Genomic DNA, 17344 nt, shown 5'->3' with positions numbered 1-17344 from the left:
TCATCTTCCATCACTCTTTATCACTTTATACGTCTATTTTGTTGTCATGTGCATTGCCATTGTCATATCTCTCTCTCAGCCCGGCGCTCACACTATGTTTTATACATCAATTTCTAACTTGACTTTCCTTGAATCTATTTTTCAACTCTCTCACTCTGCTTTACTCCCTCTGTCTCTCTCTCACCTTTACTCGTACACTTTCCAGTTCTGCTTGCATCTCTCTGTCTAACAGTCCGACTGCAGGGGGGAATGACAGTGACAGTTTCCATTAGGTTTAATGAGGCATGTCTGGTCAGGCAGAAAAACGGGCTGACAGGTTAACATGCTGTGGCCCAATGGCTTGGCTTGGTTCCTAACCTCCCTTCACCATACCCTCCCTTTTCCTTATTCCACATCAGTGAAGGGCCAGCCGTCTAAACCAAGGTGACATTTGTGGCTGGCAACAGAAACACGAGGTCAGGTCATGTTTGTTGCAGTGAGTGACAGGTCAGCCAGTGTGTCGGAGTGTAATGAGGTTTTGTGAATGCGAATGTGCGCACGCGAAATTGGAGCGTGCACACATTGATAAACCCAAGAAAATGTTTTCTTTTCATCATTTTTTTCCTCTTTCTTATAAATGTACACATAAATTTACACATACCATGTGTAACTTATGCAGTACTGCACTTGACAGACATGAATGATGGGATCAGGCATGGATGACAGGGGGGTATTTGTGTTAGAGTGCCACCCAGTGGGGTTTAGGCCAATGGGAAATGACACTGCAGTTACTTTGTGGCAATGTACTTGAAACGGTTGTATTCTGTATAAAATTTATTTGAATGGTTATATTTAAAACATTCAATGTTAGTGCTTATTGGGGCCCATCCAAGCCAAAATCTGATTATTCACTTTTACACCACTTAAATCTTTGTTACATTATGTATTCACTGTTTTCATTTCACAGTATGAATTGTGCATGGATGTAATATCCTGGCTCTAATGAAGGGGCTAAGCACCGGAGCATATGGAACAATTGAATTCCTTTTTACAAACACACGGTGCTTTGTGGCTTCACCATAGTTACGGTCTGTATGATTACAATAAGATATTACTAAAATGGAATCATATTAAATGTAAATGAGTCAGTATGCCTCAGTGATCATCTATTTTAATTTATGTAGGGTTATTTCTGTTTAAATAAGCCATATTAATATTTGAGAAAATATCAATCATTTAAATATTTTTATTACAACTGCCTAAACAACTCATAATGTTTCGTACAGATGATTGCGTCATTGTGTCACTTTTTGGCCACAGGAATTTAGGCAACGCTCTGTAATGATCAAAATAATTCATCATTTTTTATTCAGCATAAGCAGGCCCACCATTTGGGAGAACAGTCCAATGAATTATTAGGAACCCATTATACCACCTCTGCAGCTGCACCTGCATTTCATGCTTCATACTGTAAGATTGCAACATTACCAGGTCAATGTATTGTAACCCCCATTTATTTTACCAACTCAAGAATGTGATACGGATTCTCAAGCTGGGATTGTTAAAAACCTCTCAGGTTAATGACCTCAATAAAGACATTTAGACTCGTCCTGGGACATTTAATATGCAAACCTGTTCTGTAAAATATGGGTAGTCACTGGATAAAAACTAAAATAAAAATATATTTTACATGAAGCTCGTTCAAGAGTTTAGTGTCCGTTTAAGAAGCAAGGATAAAGAACCTTGTGCTGGAAAAAGGTGTATTATTTAACATTTACACAAAGCATGACATTCAAAAGTATAGAGGCAACAGAAAACGCTGCCTTACCTTCTATTGCTTGTACTAACGGGGACCCTCCAGCCCTTTATCTGGCTGAGCTCGGGGTCGGCCACATCGATGAGCAAAGGCAGGCGGGGCATCCACACACTCATCTCCAGCTGGGCGCTCAGAAAGCTGTAGGTAAAGTTGAGCATCACCCTGCGCTTTCCTCTCGTCTCCTTCCCGTTGACATACACATAGTCGCATCGCTCTGATACCTGGATAAAAAAGGGGAAAATGACAGAAGCAACGGGATGAGTGGCAGACTCAGAGAGATAATGAGTCAAAACTTTTATAACATGATGTTTCATGTTATGGATATGGATACAAACAAATAACATTTGAGCCCGGAACACAGCGACCAGGCTGCATTGCTCACGCTCAATACTAGTAATGCATGGAGAAATAGAGTGTGGCTTGAAAAATACCTAAATTCCCCTTAAAAAAGCATAATCTGTTCTTTTTGTCAAGTTGATGCTTTTCAGTTAACAGCCTCTCCTGAGATGCTGGAGGGTAGAAAGATTTAGCGCTGCTTCAATGAAGTGTCAGGTCGGCTGAGTTTCTTCCGTGTGTGTGTGTGTGTGTGTGTGTGTGTTTGCGGCTTGAATTCGTGTGCGTGCAGGATATGTGTGCAAGTAATGTGACTTTGGTCCAACTTAACAGATGGGGCTAAGTAAGGATGCAAACCTGCTTCATCCAACCACAGAATAAAACATTTGCTCAAACCGAATTACAATTGGCTGCAGGAAGTACAACTCCAATCGTTGAGCGGGGTTTCTCAGCTGCATCTCCAACATAGAGGAATTATATAGCAGGAACATCAGAATTTTCTGCCATTATCTTCCAAGCACCAGAGTCTCCAACCCCCCAACCCCCTCCTTGAGGACAACATTTTTAACAATCTGTCATCACATTTTTTTTTGGTTTGTAATCACTCACATTTAAATTCATTTCTATCTCAAACACCATCATACGCTTGATTGGCACAACTTGTAATTTCAGCAAATGCCCTCAATACTGACTAACACTTCTTTGTAACAAACCACTCACAAGAAGACATCTGTCATCTGTCTCCACGTCTTTGCATATAACTTGGCAGCTTTACTCTCAAGTGATGTCAGACCAGCCCCCCTATCTCTGAGGAACAAAACTGACAGCTTGGTATCTGTCAGCCCTCTCCTCCTCCTCCCTTTTGTTTCTTCATTCTCTTTCTCTTCCACTCTTTTACTCTCACCCTAAATATATTACAGTATTACTGTAACTTCTACATGTTCAATCATCCTGTAATGAGAATAAGGTTATACTTCAAAAAGGGCAATTAGGCCGGAATCAAAGTGGTGAAGCTGAAGGTTTTTTTTGTTTGTTTTTGTTTTTCAAATGATCAGTTTCATAAATCCAATTAAGGTTCATAATCTAGTCGCCTTTGACATGTTGCTTATAATGAGAAAACAATATCCGCCCAAATGCATCTTTCATGTGTTTAAATGTTTAACATCAATATCAAATTTGTGTTGCAACAGGGCGAATCAAAAAAACATTATCAAACTATGGTTTCATGAAAAAAAAGTTCCATGCAACTAGGGATGACATTATTCAATTATGGATCAATTGGTTATAGGGATGCACTGATCCAATAATGATATCAGGCTGATATTGACTCAAATACCTGGAATGGGTATTGGTGACGATGGGCCCGGTCTATTCAGTTTATATCCTTTTATATATAATTTTAATGTTGAATAACAATTCAGTGAATTTATATCTATGCATATTTTTGTTACAAAGTTAAGAAAGAAATGTTTAAGTCAAGCCTGATGATTTGCAAACAGGGATGTAAACTAACTTTTTTTGCTCACCTACCAAGAGGACCGGTAGATGAAAGAATCTACAGGCCAGGTCATTTCTTTTACCGGCCAAATCAAAAAAGGCCTCTCTTTGTTGCATATACAGTTGAAACCATAAGTTTACACCATGCAAAACGATACATAACACATTTTTTCTCACCATTCGAAGTTAAATCGGACTAAACCTCTCCTGTTTCAGTTCATTTAGAATTACCAAAACTCTTTCAGGCTACTGAAAAAAAGGCTACTCAGCAAGAAAGAAGCCGTTATTCCGGAAGAAACATAAAAAAAAGCCAGATTACAGTTTGCAAAAAGACACCAAGGCAAATATCTCAACTTCTGGAGACATGTCCTATGGTCCAATGAAACTAAAGTAGAGCTGTTTGGCCATAATGACCACCGTTACATTTGGAGAAAAAAGGGGGAATCTTGTCGACCTGAGAACACCATACCAACTGTGAAGCATGGAGGTGGTAGCATCATGTTGTGGGGTTGTTTTGCTGCAGCAGGAACTGGAGCTCTTCATAAAATAGATGACTCATGAAAGAAAGAACATCTAAAGACATCAGCCAGGAAGTTAAAACTTGGGCGCAAATGGGTCTTCCAAATGGACAATGACCCTGAGCACACCGCCAAAACAGTTAAAAAGTGGCTTGGGGACAACAAAATCAATGTCTTGGAGTGGCCATCACAAAGCCCTGATCTGAATACCGTCGAAAATTTGTGGGCAGATTTGAAGAGGCGTGCGCGAGCAAGGAAACCGAAAAACCTGGCTCAGTTACACCAGTTCTGTCAGGAGGAATGGGCCAGAATTCCAGCAGAGTACTGTCAGAAGCTTGGGGAAGGTTACCCAAAACATTTGACCCAAGTTATGCAGTTCAATGGCAATGCTGTAAACTTTTGGCCTTGTAGAAAGTAATTTAAAATAATCTAAAATATACTCTCTCTCATTATTGTGGCATTTAGCAAAATGAAATAATTTTGATAATCCCAACTGACCTGAAACAGGAGAGGTTTAGTCTGGCTTAACTTCAGACAGTGAGAAAAAAAGTGTTATGTGTCTTTTGCACAGTGTATGTAAACTTCTGGTTGTCACACCGTGGTGAGGACTGTCCTGTCTTTGGGTTTTCTGTCTTGTGAATTTCATGTGTTATTTTGAAAAGTAACTCTCCTCTCGATTCAGGTCACTTGCCCTTCCTCTTGTGTCACCGGTCTGCCGTTCCCCCCTGATCCCTGATTGTTTCCACCTGTGTTTCCCTTCCTCATGTGTGTATATAGTCTGTGTTTTGCCCTGTCTCGTTGCCAGAGTATTTCGTCCGTCATGTCGAATACGTCCAGCCCGTTCCACAGCCTTGTCCCAGCCTTTGAGTCTGAGTATCGCCACGCTCTTGTTTTCTGCTTTTCTGTTTTTCCTCTGAAGAAGAGTGATTTTGATTTCATTGCATTTTTGTCAGCTTTTTTTTGCGAGCTGAGGATTCAGAATAAAAGCCAGCATAACCCCTTCACCTTCCGCATCTGAGTCCTCCTTCCTGCCCAGGCCTGACACTGGTTTAAACTGTACATCTGTTTCAGTACTTTTAATTGAGATAACATTATATAGCAATACATGCTTAGAAAAGAGGCCAAGGTATTTTTTAGAAATACATTTTAATATTAATAATTGTATTCCAAAACATTGCAAATTCAAAACTTTAACATTGCAAAACTTTGAGGACTCGATCAATTCGATCCAGTATGCATCTCTAATTAGAACCCCTCATCACTGTCTTCAGCAGACACCCTCTAACCGGCTGTTAAGTCTGACGTAACAGCCTTTCAAAATACGGTTTCAGGTCCAAACGCCCCGTTGAAATAAAACAATGGCCGTAACATAACAATGGCCGAACATGTGAACAATTACAATAACGATCAGCTCTCATCAGTTAGACATCTTAAAAGGGTGTTACATAGCATTTTATCAGCTGGATAGTCAGGCCGCATGCTTCTAACTGAGCTCTCGTGCCACAGCATCATGGCCACTTTTCTCCTCTGTGTTTTTTCTCTTTGGTTTTGTCACACCGTGAATGTGCCGCACCATTGCTGTGCTCGGATCAAAGACACTGCGCCAAACCTTCAAAGAGCAGTGATGCGTACGCTACGTTGCTTCTGAGGGGAAATATTTTCTACAGCGTTGACGTGGGGGATCTAATTCAGTGCAACACACAACAAATCACCGGTTAAGTGCTAACACTTTCTTCCGTCATAATTTATCATTTTATAGCTACTACAATGTTTTGCTATATATAGTCGCCAGTGGAATATTTTAGTCGCATTTGACGAGTGGCGACTGCTAGTTTACAGCCCTGTTTGCAAATAGAAAGTGATGCCATTCACTAACACTTAGCCTGGCACCAGACAAATTCGCAAATGTGTATTGGTCTCAGTTCATTTTTAACACCAAGCGGTGTTATCAACGGTGCAGACTTTAAGGCATTTGCAGTCAATTGGATAGTCCTACAATCAATCGAGTGATACATGCATGTTGAGCCGGTGTTTGATCTGTTACAATGGCAGCCGGGTTGCAAATTACAGCTTAACAGTACAAGGCAAGAAATGGCAATGCAGTAACAAAATCTTCATTCATATTTGATCAGCAACGCCTAGTTTGACACTTTCAGCTGAGTTTTTTGAGCCTGGTAAATTGTGCTGGACTGAGAATGACAGTTATGTTCGTTAAAACTATGACAATAGTGTCAGTCTTCCTCTAAAACCCACTCGACATGAGATAAAACGGTAGTGATTGGCTTCCCCGGGATCTTGGCTGACTGGAAATCCGTTTAAATTGGATCAGGGTCCAGACGTACCTGCCAGAGCAAATGAAATATGAACTCAGCAGATTCGTCAGGTTGCCAGGCTAACTTCAACACAGTGCGGTGTTCAACATATTAAACATGCGCTTCTGTTTGGGAGGTGTGTGCAGGTTGAAAAGAAACAGGAATATGCACATACACGTCATTGCACTAATGTGCAGGGTTTCCAAAGGCAACCCTCCGTGGAGTGAGCTGAAAAAAATCCACTTCACTCTTCATTGAGTCTCTCAAGCTTCACCTCTATTTTTGTTCTTTTTTGCCGTCTTCACTTTCTCTCCCTCTCCCTGCCCGTCTCTCACCCAGATGCTGAACTCAATTTATGTCAACCCATCCCCACCTTTCAATCTCTAGTGTTGTTCTGTTTTGTTTTTACATTCTAGATCCATCTTCATCTCTCCTTATTCAAGGCATCAGAGCTCATACAGATTTCATTTGAGAAAGAAATCACTTATTGTAATAATCTTGAAAGTGACATCTTCTATGCTGCATGGAAATAATATATCACCATGAATGTGTCACGAAAACCAAACACAAATCAATGTCACCTCTCCATGGAAACAATCCATTGTGTTGCTAATCATGCAGGCTCAGAATTAATCCAGAGTGACACGCACAAACACAGATAAGGACACCACAGGATCCAATTCAGAGTGAGGCATACATGGGTGAGTTTATGACTGAAATGTTAACGGACTAAAAATGTCTAGTCCCTGAGAGAGTGGATTATTTGACACTCACATTGTACTGGCACATTTCTGCTGTGGCCACATCTACAGGATGTCAAGATTTCTTTAACTACCCCCCATAATTTCTATCAGTGTAAACTATAGACTTAAGAAAACTATAAAGTATATCCTGGTGTGAGGTTCAGTTGTTTATGTAATACACCTCAGGGCACTGCATCACTGTGATACAATGAGAGAAATCGAGTACAACTCATGTTGAAACAGGATATTACAACACTTGCTTGTTTTGATTGCATTCGTCAAGATTCATCTTACAATTTGCCCTCACTTTATTTTAAAATCAATTTGCCTTTTAAGAACTAAACATCTGGGGGGTTATTTATTGAAATCACAAGTTGTTTTATTTTTAATAAACATAATTACATTCCCCTGCTATTCATTCTTTTCAGTTTTTTTTTTTAATTTTAGATGAAAACATTCTGCCAATATTTGTTTTGAGCAGCACAGGCCCACTCATTCATGCTAATTCTTTGCCTCACTTGTTACTGTGTATGCCTAATGATAATGGAGAGTAGGCAACTGGCATTGAAAGGCATTCACCTCATAGAGCATTTCAACAGAGGAGAGCAGGTAAATCCACAACAGAATGGACTTTCATTCAGGTCGACTGTGAATTATATTAGGGATCATGCTGCACTGCACACGGGAAGTATTTTAAAACCTGCACTTGTCTCTGCACTCACTTGTGTGACCAAATGATCTATTACTGCTCGCTAGCAATAGCCTGCCAGGCAATAGTGTAACTTTTAAAAATATAATGAATATAAACAAAAGGCAGAGTGCTCACTGTGGTAGTACAGTTCCCCTGGAGGCTCACAGTTTTTTTCTTTCTCAAACTACCCTGTACCTTTGCAATAAATTTTGCATTCCCATGCAATATTGCCAGATCTAGTAATATGTCTTTCATTCGTTCTTCAACACTGCTTTCTTGGCTATATTTAATAGACACTGTAACAACAGTAGTCATTCCGGAGCACCATAAATGCATCAGATATGAACCATTATCATAGCCTTGGGCTGTATATTGTTACAGCTCAGTCTTTTGAGAGGAGGTAATGGGCAATGAATGCATCATGTAAAGTGTCACATCATCCTTTATGTCCCTAAACTGGCAGTGTCTCATAACTGAACTTAACCTTTACTGTTCGTATGGATCAGGGGTGATACAAAAAATACTGAAACTAAATGAAAGTGGTTCGGAAAAAAAAAATTCCCACTGGGACCCTTCAGGGCCTTTGTATGATAGATTAGCTACGTCAAGCAACTTTTTATGTGATAAGATTACGTATGTTTATGTCAATGTGCATTAAGAATCAATTTGTTAGGCAATTAATTAGAGCAAATGATAGCTATCATTTTACAAGAGAGAGCAGGCCAAAATGACAGTGATTAATCTGCTGATTACAGTATTCTCTCAATTAATAGATTAATCATTTGGTCTGTTAAATGTCAGAAAAGAGCGGAATACTGCAAAGTCCAAGGCAGCATGTCTGAAAAACAGTCCAAAACCCAAAGATGTTTGATTTACTGTCATAGAAGAAAACCACTAAATCTTCACATTTATAAAGCTGGAACAAGTGAATGGTTTTTGCTTGTATTTTTGCTTTAAAAATAACTTTAATGATTAAGCAATTATCAACTTGATATTAATGATGTTAATATTGTGTTGATTATTATGACTCAATTATTGAAATCAACAAACATATAGTACGCTTTGAAAATTGATTCATTGGTAATGCATAACAGATATATTTTATAGTGGTGGGGTAAAATGAAGAAAACCACCAATATGGTCCTTTACGGATGTAAGGATTTACTGATTTTGCCATAACCACAGTTACATAACATCACTGTTTCACCTTTCAATCATAGAAACTATGATATATATGGTGTCTGGATTCCTGCACTGTTACCCTGTGGAAAATTTATTGCAATCATGTGTGTGTGTGTGTGTGTGTGTGTGTGTGTGGGGGGGGGGGGTAAAATCTCCTCTCACGGGTCACATAACAAGTGTGCGTGTGCGGCGGTTTATTTACTGTGTGTATATATATATATCTTAAGAGAAAAAGGGCTGTAAAAATCTTAGAGGGAGCTGACAGTCTAGTCATATGTCTGCCAAAAAAGTGCGGTAAATTGGCAGCATAGGACCATTTGGAATATCTAAAAAATCACCAGGGAGTTGTAGATGGATATCGAATATGCAACACAAGCAGTTAAGAAGTCTAGATAATCATCCAACCCTTTATGCCGGAGTCAAGTAAAAAAAGTTAAGTAAAACTAGGCTGGACCCAAAGAGTTTAAACTCGGTTGCAGTAGTTCAACATGTGTTGCTGTTTACTTTAGGGATCTTCCAGAGATAGGAGTTACCCGAGGGCTATGTCACAAAACTAGAATTAAGAACTCCAGGATAGCTGACTTGATTAGAGCTTGACTAGACTAGTTTTGACCTAGTGTGGAATAATACATTCAATGGTAATTATTGTGAAAACCATGAATCTGATATTTCCCCTGACAATAATTGTGATATCAAAATCTGGTATCATCACATCCCTATTACAATCTTAGGATTGGGGTTGCTTTTTTGGAGGTAATTTTAGAGCAAGGTCACAATGGTCTGTGCGACTTGTTTCTTAAAGTTTCAGCGAAACAATGAGAGACGATGCCTCCTGATCAAAACAATGTTTTATTTTGAGTTTCCTTTGAAAAAACGAGTGGAGAGAGGAGGGGGTACCCATTACTCTTCCAAAACTAGACGGGTGGGCTGGGGAGTACGCAACTGAGGTCAGCGTCACAATGTGTGGTACCACTTCTGTGGATAATTAAACCCTTTGAGAGATCTGCTTTTTCACTTCTCTCTGATATGCATGTACGGTACACAGAAACGCACCAAATCAGCTCCTCGATTTAATTTGCAACACTATTATTTTCCTCTTGCACATACTCGCAATTAAGAACAAACAGGTCATTTCTTTCACTTCATTTTTTCCTCATTTATTCTTTCGCATAATACAACAGGGACAAGTTGAAGAGCAGATATTATATCTGAAGTTGCCACGGTAAAAAGCTCTATGTTGATTTACCATCTTTACTTACCTATCATACTATGGTTTTGTATTATTTTTGATTAACAACAAATTTCCCAACACATTCAATAAGGGGTAAGAGTAAATTACCTAAGTTTTCAGAGGACCAATGAAAACTATCTTGCAGATATTTGAAACTTGCTCAAGATAAGAAATCAATCAGGGTGAACATTTTTTTCACCTTTGATAGTTTGTCAAAGTCATGTTATTGGTAATTGGAAAGAAGTTACAAATGGGCTGACTATGAAATGACCTGACTGATACTATGCTTTTATAACACTGTATATGTGATTGAATGATACTATTTTAACATTCACTGGAGGCAAGTGAAATGAGCAGAGGGAGATTGGAGTAGCAATTTTCTCTAATATGAATGTGACATGCTGTCTTCTTGAAATTTTTGTTCCCCCGTATCAGATGAGGAAAAACAGATTTCCGCCTACAAGATGATCTAAAACAAGCATTATTTCTTTTAGAGCGACTTTTTTTAATATATATTTTGCCTGATTTCTCTAGAAACACTGCTCATGTTGTCAGTCTTTGCCTCTTAATTTAGGTTTTTCTCTTATTCACTTGGTGTCATAATTTACACATGAAACACGAAGCTAACATCTTAAAATGACATTCCAAAAATATCCTGTCTCTATGATGGTGTGTCTACATGGGTCAAAAATACATGTTTTTCATGAGTCTGGATCTACTGAGGAAGGTCTCTATAACTGGGCACAGAAGCACATATCTAAAAGCGTAACTGCAGGGAAAATGTTACCTTTCAACAGCCTTGCTGAATCCTTCCTTTCTTTTTGTTCTTTTTTTTATTTCCCAGGTATTGATCTGTGACCTGAGGAGAAACTCTCAATTTCTGGCATCTGACAGAACAAGAAAAAGAAAAAGCCATGCCCTATTTTGCTGGAATAAATTCAGCACCTGCTTCTTAGACTAATGTGAACAAACCACTTCTACACTACAACTACCTTTGTGCATTCTGCTCACTCACCCACATACCACTTGAAAGCTAAACGCGAAAGAAAAGACAATAAAGACATATTAGAAAAAAGTTAAAACAAAAAGCAGCTGTTAAAACACATTCCCCACTAACCTTGATAACCTGTTCATCTGTTGACTTGCACTCCACTGACTCTGTCACATCAGAGACTGCTCCGTCTGTCCCCACGGTGACTACCTTTACTGGCACGGCAACTGTTCGCCCGTTGAGGACAGCTGTGTTGAGGATCTCAGTGTCCTGCAAGGAAAAACAGAAAGACACAAATGAAACAAGAGCATTACTGAGTCTTATTCAAGACTTTAAATTAATCAGATTCTATTTTGACAAAAAGTTCACATATCACTGTTATGTTTACGCTGTGAAAAGTTTCAATAAGTTGACTTTTTCGATGCGACGTTTGAAATATTAGGTTTGAGATATAATAAAAGCCGAACTTCGAACAATCAGACTTTCAACCTAAGGCTGAACAGATGAAATGGCAGTAGAAAATGAAGTGTAGTGTGGTGGTATGTGCTCCAGTGCCTTTTTCTGTACCAACACCGTGTGCAGGTTGTTAATATATATATATATATATATATATATATATATATAAATATATGAAAAATACCACTATAAAAGTCTGGTATTGTGACAGCCTTAAATACACAATAATATGTCATCCCTAAAGTTTGATTGTTAAAGAATTGTCACCAAGATATATACTGAGTATATTTTACATTTAAAAACTATCACTTGGGGCGGCCGGTGGCTGAGTGGTTAGAGCAGTTGCCCCATGTAAAGAGGCTGAAGGTCCTAAAGGCCCTTTGCTTCATGTCTCCCCCTCTCTCTCAACCCATTCCCTGTCTGTCCTATCGAATAAAAGGCTGGAAAATTGCCAATACTTTACAAAAAACAAAAAAACTTGTCAGTGGTCTCTGGTTGATGAATTACTCTATGATAAAATTACTCTATGATAAAATATGTTGTTTGTCTCAGTGATGCATTAAGAGAACTGGATAAAGCGTTGGAGGCGGGGCTCCGGTCATGAATTCTGATATCAACACAAGTCATTTAATTTGCTTTTGGTGAGGTGACACTCCAAAAAAAAAGAAGTATCCATGAATTTACAGACATATCTTTTGCCATGTTAGTCAATTGGGAAAGTCTTTTTTGGCCCAATGTTACCTCGTGACCGACAGGGAGAGTTGTAATTTCACTGTTTGGCCACTATGTCAGCTAAGACTAAACTGAAATATGAACACTGTGCTGCAACACATGTCTTTCGGTTTAATTAGCTGCCTTTGTGTTATTAAAAAAACAACATCAACACGAATATTGAAATACCAAACTTGAAAAAGCAAATACTTAACCAAAGAACAAATATGTCCAAATAGTCTATTATTCGGGTCCGGCCTTTATTGATACTGATATATCTGCAATAAGCTAATATAACTGACAGGAACATATTATGTTGATAATAACTATCAAAGTAATACTCCATATTATGGGAATATAGTTGTATGCTGTCTTGCTAGGACTAAGATACATTGTCATGTCAGTGCATTAGATTTCTCTCAGCCTAATTTGTGTTGGCAGATTTCTGGCAGAAAGCCCTGAAATCTATCTTATCCCATGTGTACACAAGTGGTATATAACTATTTGCATGCATGTCTGTCTTTGCCTGCAGCTGCGCAAATGATACCACCATCCCTATGTTCACCCACTACTGTAGCTCCTGATGGAGAGACATTTGCCTTTACATCATGTGCAGCTAGAGCACAGCCTGCAACAAGTGAGTCCACTAAGGCATCACCTATTGACTATGCTTATCTGACCCTGATCAGATTTCGCCCTGGGCTCCAAAAATGCTAGAACTGAGAGACTATGTGTGAGTGGTTGAAACTCCCTTTCTCTCTCACGTCACGCACACAAATACACACTGAGATATGCCTTTAAGTATATTCCTTGGTTTAAAATTCCTGTTGAAAAAATACATTTATGAAAATCCCCCATATTTAAGCCCCGCAGGGAGTCCACTTAGGCCCATCTTGGAACTGTGCTTACAATACACTGGCAGAAACCATGATAGCACTTTTCAAAACACGAGTTACAAAGTGCTTTATATATATAAATATAAAGACTAGAGTGAAATAAAATATGATTACACTTAAGGGGTGAAATGCACATTTCAAAATGACCTGAATAAATCACTCTTAAGGTCTTTGTACAATGAGTCCGATGGGTTTAATTATTATATTCTTTGCAAAAACATGCAATACGAGGGAAAATGCTGTCACTCCGTCTCTTGCTGCTTCTCTCTCATTTCCTTTCTCCACTGCAGGCACCAGACTGTCAGCAGTCTCTGCCCACGTCTTGCATTTGGCACTGCGGCTACTTGAAGGGGCTGAGCTGTCCTCCGTCTCCATCGCTCTACGTCTCTTGTCTGCACGCTGTCACCATTCTCTATTTCATCTCCTCATCATCATCATCCACCTGAATATTACTATCTGACCTGTTGAAAGTAGGCTGTCTTGAGTTATGAAATGATAAAGAAATGGTCAGTTATAAATGTATTATAAAGTGATTTGTGCTGGGAGATGAAGTGAGTGAATAGTTTTTATTCTATAATAATTATAACATTTGCATGTGCGGCGCCTCTGAGTGGTCTAAAGACATTTGACAGATCTGAAAAATGATGAAAACGGATCAGATTTCTATAAAAGCCACATTTTTTTTAAACATGCGCAGTACTCCTCAAGACCTGTAAAAAGACTGTGTGAAAAAGTGGAATTAAAAAAACAACAACTGACTATAGCACTTTAGTCAAATTGCAGGCTACAAGGAGATATCACAAGAAGCACTTGAAAATTGTCTTATAGAAGAGCCGAAAGAAGATAATGAGATCAATTAAGACAACGTCTGGTAATCCTTGAGCTCTCAGTGTGTTGGTTATACAGAGGATATGCTATAACAGTGGATCCTGCTCATCACAGCTTAGTTTCAATAAAAGACTACTAAGAGGCACAAAGCTTTGAAAGGCAAAGGGAAACTCGTCTCCAGACAGCTCTTTGTACATCCAAACTGGTGCCTCACTGTTTTGCTTTCTTTCTTCACCCTAATGCTCCTTTTGAGTGAAAAATCATCATCATTTAACGCTCGGCTGTGGATAAAGGAATTCCAAAAAGGTCTTCTCTACCTTGTTTCTTTTTTCTCTGATAGCTCTCTCCTCTCAGCTGTTAGGAAGTTATTTCATCCAGAATGTCAATATTCAACTCTTATATACTCTTTGAAGAATTTGCTTGCGAGTATTTGCTTGTCTTTATCCCTCTCTACTGAATGTGGCAATTTTTTAGTACAGAGTGCATTGCTTTCTCATTTTTTTCTTTCCCCCCAAATCCAAAATAATCACAACAACATGTTTAATAAAACTGTCTAAATTTCCTTTTCTTTGCCAATCAATTGAAATGAAAAAATATGGGCAGGTGGACCATAGTACACTACGATGCGTTACCATCAAAAGGTTAGAAAAAAGAGTGAAACAGAGTAGAACTTTCCCCGTTCTCAGTCAAAGCACCATCTCAGAGAGTGAGCTCAAACAAACCTGAGCTATGCTGTGACAAGGGCAGTGTTATTAACTGTCCCCCATGGCTTTTATTGAGGCATCTATTCAGGGTCTTTTAAAATGAGCACTGCTGTCCAATCGCAACTTTTCACTGAGGTTTCCAGGGAAATTTATTTATCTCTACCTTGAATTTCTGCTTTTAAGATCCTTTTTTGTGGCTCTTTTGAAGACTGATTGGTGGGGAGGGGGGGCGACATGCAGCAAAGGGTCGCAGGTTGGAGTCGAACCTGGGCCGTTGCAGCGAGGACTTTCCGCCTCTGTATATTGAGCCACCTGGCAGCCCGAATTTCGGATTTTTTCAAACTACCTGGTGGAAAAAATGTGAGCAGATAATTCAATGCTTTTCTTACATATCCGCATTTTAAATGACTGTCAAAGCCTATCACAAATCTTTCTCACAGCATCTGTGATTTTTTTTGCCTGCCATGACTCGAAGGATACAACATCTGTTCCTGGAAGTTCAGGGGAGACGGGGAAGAAATGATGTATTCTGGTAAGACTGAGCAATTGAGTGCTATTCTGTACATAGTCCCCTAATGCATTTCATGTGTGTTGATTATATCATACAAACCTGTGGATATATGCTTGATGTGTTCAAGAGTATATCATCTTTCTGTCTCTAAACTTGAATTTGAGAATGAATGACAAACTAGATTCAAATGCCATGTATAAGCATTGTATGCTATAAAAGCCAGCGCTCACCATCTGAGACCTTCAGTCAACTCTAATCTCTGTTCCTCTGTGAGCAATGAACATCTTGGTTTTTAATTATATGATCAGACAGAATGTATTTTCTCTTGAGACAAATAAGGGCCTCTAAAGTGTTCCATGTGTGTGCTCCATACATCTATGTGTGATTGGTAGTGTCTCTAGTTAGTGAGTCATTAACACCAGAACAGTATGAAAAGAGAGGTCCTAATGAGCTTCGACATATACTAAGCAACAAAGAACTGAATATTGAGTGAGCTCAGATATAATACACACATGATCACAGGCATACAATAACTTAACTAGAATTAAGTGAAATTTAGCGAGACAGCTGAAGTGACGCATGAGGCACAAAAGGCATTATTATGTTTCCATGAAATCCGCCTACCTCTCACCAGGCATATCCTGGCTGCCTAATACCCTCCTTGGGTTATAAAGGGCTGAAATACGTGATGTATTCATGGAGCATGTGCAGATAAACACTTGTTTCTCCAAATGGTTATAATATTACCCCCCACCCACGCACACTACTATGCTACATAATACCCACACATATAGATGTATATATACGTACACAAGACACATAAGTGCTAGCACCATTGGTGCCCAGCTCATAAAAACGAGTCATGGCTCCCTCCTCACGCAGCAGATTATCTTAACCTCTCATTGCAGTCGAGAGAAGAGAGCAAGAAAAGAGAAGAAAGACAGTGAGAGAGGGAAGAATCGATAAAAAGCCATTACGCTTCTGTGCAGCCAGGGTAAAAGGGCTCAGTGTGTGGGGGCTGATATGGTTGTGGATGAATGATGTGTAAGGTAGCAGACAGACTACAGAAGCACCTTTTGAGAGAATAGTCACTGTATGTTAACGTCAGCAAGCTCAAGGACAGGAGAGACACTGGTGTCGGGGAATCAAAGGTATAAAACCAGATTCTCGAGATCTGGTGACTGGGTGGTCATGGAGGATGTTTGACATCTCTTTTGTATTTGGTCTCTCAGGGCATTTTGAGGTGCCCAAACAAACCGCACCAAGGGTGGAAACAAACCAGAGTCAAATTTAACCGGACAAAAACAATCGCTGGTATAAAAATGCCCAAAAAGAAGGTCTCGGGGTGTGACTATTTTGTGGTCCCAATAATAAACAAACCAGCCACAGGACTGTATGAATGTTTGATTTGAGCATTAAGTTAAAAACCAAATCTGAATCGCTGCTATGTACAGCCTATTTGTACAACATCAGGTGGTATCCATGGGAACACATTTGCCACTTGTAATTAGTAGTATAGGGATTTCCCCTGATCTATCAGAAATTCAACCAGTGTGCAACTACATGTATTGCAATGCAATTTTTCATTAAAATCTGTGAGAAATATTGAAGATGTCAACAAATATCAACAAAATCTGATATCTCTTTTTTTGGCTCAATTTCTCTCTTAGATGCTGTTTTTGACATACAAGTTCTTATTGCAGTCTCAACTAATAATTATCACTTGAGTTAATTTATTAGTCAGTTCTTTCTTGGTGAACTCTTTGTGACACCAGAGGAGATAAATAAAAACATAAAGATCAGTAAAGTGTTACATACTTAAATCACCGGAGTCGGATTTCCCGGTGTGAGTCTATGGACTAATTATGATGCTGACAAGAGTCACCAAAACTGTCTAGTTAACGAGTTACCTGTCAATCTATATAACTTGTTTACAACTTGCATC

General features: G+C 39.0%; 1 protein-coding gene across 1 annotated transcript in view; it reads right to left on the bottom strand.

Annotated features, from left to right (window-relative positions):
- LOC310958500 (transmembrane protein 132C) overlaps nt 1-17344 on the bottom strand; it is a gene marked incomplete at both ends in the record, with an annotated part of 153092 nt that overhangs the window by 11461 nt on the left and 124287 nt on the right. Inside the window, 2 exons of the mRNA XM_083929472.1 lie at nt 1808-2016; nt 11420-11563. Coding sequence (XP_083785598.1) covers nt 1808-2016; nt 11420-11563 — 353 coding nt within the window. The remainder of the gene's footprint in view (nt 1-1807; nt 2017-11419; nt 11564-17344) is intronic.

The sequence above is a fragment of the Echiichthys vipera genome (assembly GCF_963691815.1).
Source record: "Echiichthys vipera genome assembly, chromosome: 16".
NCBI lineage: Eukaryota > Metazoa > Chordata > Actinopteri > Perciformes > Trachinidae > Echiichthys > Echiichthys vipera.
This window is presented reverse-complemented; position numbering and strand designations above follow the sequence as displayed.